The sequence below is a fragment of the Onychomys torridus genome, chromosome 8, assembly GCF_903995425.1.
Source record: "Onychomys torridus chromosome 8, mOncTor1.1, whole genome shotgun sequence".
Lineage (NCBI taxonomy): Eukaryota > Metazoa > Chordata > Mammalia > Rodentia > Cricetidae > Onychomys > Onychomys torridus.
Window position 1 is genome coordinate 53956884 of NC_050450.1, and position 6000 is coordinate 53962883.

A 6000-nucleotide genomic window follows, 5' to 3' on the forward strand; every position below is an offset into this window, starting at 1 on the left:
CTCTGATGAGCTTAGGGATATAATCTACTTAAGATAGTTAAAACAACAAGGGAAACAAATGTAAAATTGCATTTCTAGTTTTACTTCAGCCAGTCTCTTATAGCTCGTTGAGATTTGGATAAGCACAACAATGTACTATTCACAGACCACATTTTGAAAAGTGTTCCTTAGACCTATTATGCTAATTTGGCACAGAAATGACTTTATCTCTTATCCTACTAAAATGATTTTCTCAGAAAGGCAACAAGACCAAAAGCATGTGCATTCAGAAACACCAGCAACTTCTTCACCCAGTTACACATCAGTGGGGTGAAAGCCAGATACTTACTGCTAAAGTGATTTTGCCTAAGATCTCTTCCGGAATAACGTCATCTAACACACTATATACATATTTGTAAAACTTATCGAACGAGGTAGACATGAGCTCCATACAGATCCAACAGTCGCCCTGTAAAACAACAGAAGCTTGTCACTACTAAAATCTTAATATTAAGCACTGGTGCCTCCCCCTAGTTAGGAGAGAAGCAGAATCCAGAAGGAAGACATCTTGCTCTGCTTTTCCACTGAACCTCCAACTCATGATCATTTTTTATTCATCATTAAGGACCTGGGAATAATAGCCTACCTGTATTTAAACATAATTACGTGACTAAAGCCTGTTTTACCCACTCTTTTTTTGGTGTTTTTTAACTTATTCATTTTTTTCAAGTATGTCTGTGTGTGAGAGAGTGCAGTACCCTCAGAGGCCAAGAGAGGGTGTCAAATCCCCTGAGACTAGGGCTGCATACAGGTAACTGTGTGCTGGAAATTGAACCCGGGCCTTTAAAAGAGCAGTCAGTGCTTCTAATGGCTGAGCCATTTCTTCAGCACGATTTTATCCACTCTTGACTTACTCAGAAAATTTTTGTACTTAGATAAAAATTTCAAATTTTGACATAACTGAGCAAAAAATTAGGAAATTTATGGAAACTATCCTTTCTCCTTGACAAAAGAGTTTATCTTGAGAAACTAGTAAACTTCTCAAATTAGAAAGCTGGAAAGGAATAGTAAGCGCCACCTCATTCAGACCAGAAGCCTTCTTGGTGAGGTGAGTCAGCTTGCTCAGTGTTCCTTTTCCCTGTCTGCTCCATGCAGCATGGACCACTGTCTACTACAGTACAGCTGCATTTATTTTTTGTCTTCAGGAAATCAATGTTGGCAACCATTAAGACAGGGTAGGAAAGCAATTTTATCATAGAGACACAGGAAGAAGTTCCCGCTTTCTTGCAGTCACTGTGACCTGATAACAGCACAAATAGTGTTCTAGTGATAAACAATTCCTAAGTTTCAAATTGTGTGTTTACCTCCATAGTTGAGAACACCCTGTGATGTCCTACCCAATCCCACCACTGATGGGAGTCAGCATTTCACCCTATGCAGCCATGTTTTCTATAGTACCTAGTATATGTAGGCATTTTTCTATAGTAACCACATTAGTTATTAGACCAACTGTCACAGTAGTTGTGCTTCAAGTAACCCTAAGGTATTATAACCATTATACCTTATGATTGGTATAATTATGATTATCACTTACTATGTCAATATTATGTTGAATTTTTTCACTGGTATATGTGCAGGAAAAAACAATATAAGAGTTTGGTAATATCAGAGGTGTCAGGCATCCACTGGATACACCCTGGGATGTACCTCCTGCAAATAAGGGGAGCCAAACTGACATAGAATCACCCCCTGAATAGAAATACATCTTTAATATTCCATAAGCTACAGAAACTAAACAAGTTAAAACAGAGAACTGTATACAACACTGAGAAAGTATCTTAAGTTCATTTCCTTGACACTGGTCATGGAAGTAGGCAGGAAAGGTAGGAGGAAGCGCAGGCCTTAGCAGGAGAGGAACTAGCAACTGTGTCCATTTGAACAGGGCATACAGCACTGACCAAAGGAGAAAAGCTACCATCAGAGATAATGCTGAAAATCATCTTCATCAACTAACGCTGCCACTAATGTATGGAAACAGCTGTATTTTCAAAGGTTTTCTACCCAGTAACCTCTTAGCTCTCAAGCCTGTTCTAGACTAAGGAAGTTAAAGCCCCTACAGGAAAATCATTCACTAGTGACTGCGCTTTGCGGAGAATGCAGCTTCCCTGAGTCTTTTCTTCAGTTAGGCCTCACAGCACAAGCACATTCACCTCAAGTGTGAAGAGCATACCCTGAAGAACACTGAGATGAGTAATAGGACTAGAACATTTATGTCACTAAATGACTGGGGAACATTTTTAAAGCATATTTGACGTGATAAACCTTTACATTTCCTTTCTTCTCAATGTTAACTTTCTACAGTGTTCTCAGAGAATAGTTCTCACAGAAAAATCAAAACTCTCCACCAAAAACACAATTTTATTGTCTTGTAAAGACACCTCTCAGTAGATTTACTATAGCTTTCTATTAGAGAAAACTACAGTGCACTCAGACTCCCACCAGCAAATAAGTAATTTCAGGGGTGGAAAGATCCCTCCTGCTGAGAGCCTGGGAGGCCTGCCACTTTCTGTTTATGCAGGCATAGACCTCCTCCCTCCTCATCTATGAAATGAGACTGCCCACTACTGTCTATGGACTGTAATAAAGTCTGTGAGTTAGCACAGGTAAAACAAAGTGCCTTGCACATGGATGGTGCGGGGTCGTAAGGGTGGGGTGTGTGGTCAGAGCAGACCACCACCAGGAGGGAAGAAGGAACTGCGAACTGAAGATGAGATGGAAAGACAGAAAGCAGCTGCAGAGGGACATCCCTGCAGGTTCTAAGGGCACAACCAACCAAGTTCTACCTCTCTGCCATCTCCTGTTGTCCATAGCTACAAACAGACCAAAGCCATGAGCCAGGCTTGAAGAAGGAACAGGAAGGAGGAGAGAGAATGGGTCGAAACCACCTGAGCTGCCTGAAAGAGCAGTGACAGTGACAGCCTGTCATGTTCTGCCAAAGGTGCCTGGAACACAACAAGAAAAGGGAGGTGGGCTGGGGGCGGGGAGTGGGGGACCTGTGGTTGGTATGCAAAATGAACAAAAAATTTCTTAATTAAAAAAAAGGAAAGAAAATGGAAAAAAAGAAAAAAGAAAAGAAATTCCTGAATGTGCATTTATTAGGAAACAAAGGCAGAAGATGATAAAATACTGAATTAACAAGATGAGATTCCTGAAGATAAAATCTAGATAAACTCAACAACATACTTATATACCAACAACAACCATTTAGAAAATAAAATATTTATACATACATCACGGACTACAGAAATTAAAGCAATAAGGCACACAGGAATGGGTCTAATGAGACAGGAAAAAGACTTACACAACAACCAACTATAAAATGTTGCCAAAGACCCTAATAGGTCAAGCAAATGAAGACTACATCATGGATAAAGTGAACTTAATAGGTATCTCTAGAATCTTCCATACAACAGATATGGAATCTGAGCAGCCCAAGGAACCTTCTTTATGATAGAACACATTCTAATTCACAAGCAAGTGTTCACAAAACAAACAAATCAAAATAACAACTTAGACCTTACCAAATCAGTAGAAAAACTAATAAACTATCAAGAGCCAGAAAAATCACAAAAATTAAACAAACATTCAAGAGACTGAACAATTCTTTCTGGAATGAACAGTGCACCAATAAAGAAATCAGGAAGGAAACCAGATGTTTTTCAGAACCAAATGAAAATGAAAGCAGTTTGCCAGAACTTCAATATCCACCTACTGCTCTTCTAAGAGGAAAATACATCACTATGAGTACTTACACTAGAAGAAAAATCAGAGCAATCACAAATAAGAGCCTAATACATTCCAAGAACATTATTCATTAATGCATAATGAAAATCAAGGCAAAAATTACTGAGAGACAAAAAGAATTATACACAGAAGCAATCAAAGAAAAAGTTGGTTTTGCCAGTTATGGTGGCAACACTTGTGCACTTCAGGAAGCAGAGGCATGCAAATCTCTGAGTCTGAAGTCAGTCTGGTCTACAGAGTAAATTCTGTCAGCCAGGGCTACACAGACAGAACCTGTCTGAGAGAGACAATGAGACAGAGAGAGAGACACACACACACACAGAGAAGAAAAAAGAGAAGTTGGTTCTCTAAAAAACAAAACTGACACACACCCCTAGTCAATCTAACTAACTAGAGAAAAATGAAAGTTAATAGAGTTGGAAAGAGGTATAGTACAATATATGCCCAATGATAGAGGATCACTAGGAATTGCTTTGAAAATACATAATTTTTTCTTTCTCAAGACAGAGTTTCTCTGTGTAACAGCCCTAGCTGTCCTGGAACTCTCTTTGTAGACCAGGCTGGTCTTGAACTCAAAGAGATCTACCTGGCTCTGCCTCCCAAGTGCTGGGATTAAAAGCATGCACTATTACCACCTGGCTAGAAATATATTCTTAAAAGACTAGAAAATCTAGGAAAGATAAATTTATAGACATATATGGCTTAACAAAATAAAGTCAAGAAGATATAAGCAACTAAGCAGATCCACAAGAAGCCATAAAATTAAAGTGGTAATAAAATCCCCCAATAAGGAAAAGCCCAGGAGCAGAAAGACTGACTGATGAATGTGACCAGGTTCTTCTAGAAGAGCCAGCACCAACATCCCAACATCCTCAGACTGCTCCATAAAATAGAAAGGAAGGAACACTATTCTACAAAATTGCCAACACCAAACCCACACATATACAGGGTATTTCAACAAAATACTTGCAAACCAAATTCAAGAACCCATAAATATCAAGCTGGTTTCATTCCAGTAATGTAAGAATTGTTGCACACATACACTTATATATACTACTTTTCTGTAACCATAACCAAGAAGTTTATTTGGACTTATTGGTCTAGAAGGATAAGAACCCATCATGATGAGAAGGCATGGTGGCAAGCAGCAGCAGGAACAGGAAACCAAATGTTTTTATCTTTAAGTACAAGAACAAAGCAGAGAATGAACTATAATAGGTCAAATGTGAATATATACTTTCAAAGCTTGCCCCAGTACCATACTTACTCCAGGAAGGCCATACCTCTTAAAACTCTCCAAACAGTGCCACCAACTGGAACTGAGGACCAAGTATCAAATGCCTGAGCCTATGGGGGACATTTCTCATTCAAGTCACCTCATACAATAAAATAATACAGCACATTAATAAAACTCAAGGAGAGGATCGCGTGATCATCTCAATAGATACAGACAAGGCTTTTGACAAAGTACAACATTCCTTCAGGATGAAGGCCCTAAAGAAATTAAGGTTAGAAGCACATATAGCAAACTTACAGTCCAGACTACCGTGAATTAAGAGAACTGAAGGCATTTGCTCTGACATCAGAAAAGAAACAACAGTGTTCCCTTTTATTTGACATAATGTTCAATGAGCAACAAGACAAGAAAAAGACATTTAAAAGGATACATAATAAAAAAAAGAAGTCAAACAATCCCTATTTACAGATGCCATAATCCTTTTTCTTTCTTACTTTCTTTTTTTGAGACTAGGTTTATCTGTGTAGCTCTGGCTGTCCTAAAACTCAATTTGTAGACCAGGCTGGCCTTGAACTCACAGAGATTAGCCTGCCTCTGCCTCCCAAGTGCTGGGATTAAAGGCGTGCACCATCCTGCCTGGCTGACATGATTCTATTTTTGAAAGACACTACAGACTCTACCAGAAAACTCTAGATGTGGTAACCACAGAAAAGTAGCTGAGGTGGTTTGAATAATGGTCCTATAGGCTCAGATATTTAAACACTTAGTCCCCAAGTTAGTGGGGAATGATTATTTGGGAAGCATTAGGAGGTGTGGCTTTGTTGGAGGAAATGTGTCATTGGGGGTGGGCTTAAAGTTTCAAAAGCCCATGCCATTCCCAGTAAGCTCTCTCTGCACTTCTGTCTGCTGCCGTGCTCCCCACTATGATTGATGGTCACAGACTCTAACCCTCTGAAACTGCAAACCTCAATAAACCCTTT

General features: G+C 39.2%; 1 protein-coding gene across 8 annotated transcripts in view; it reads right to left on the reverse strand.

Annotated features, from left to right (window-relative positions):
- Positions 1 to 6000, reverse strand: part of Map2k4 (mitogen-activated protein kinase kinase 4) — a 98654-nt gene that overhangs the window by 21349 nt on the left and 71305 nt on the right. For all 8 annotated transcript variants that reach the window (XM_036197890.1, XM_036197889.1, XM_036197886.1 and 5 more), the window contains one exon: positions 329 to 448. In XM_036197890.1, coding sequence (XP_036053783.1) covers positions 329 to 448 — 120 coding nt within the window. The remainder of the gene's footprint in view (positions 1 to 328; positions 449 to 6000) is intronic.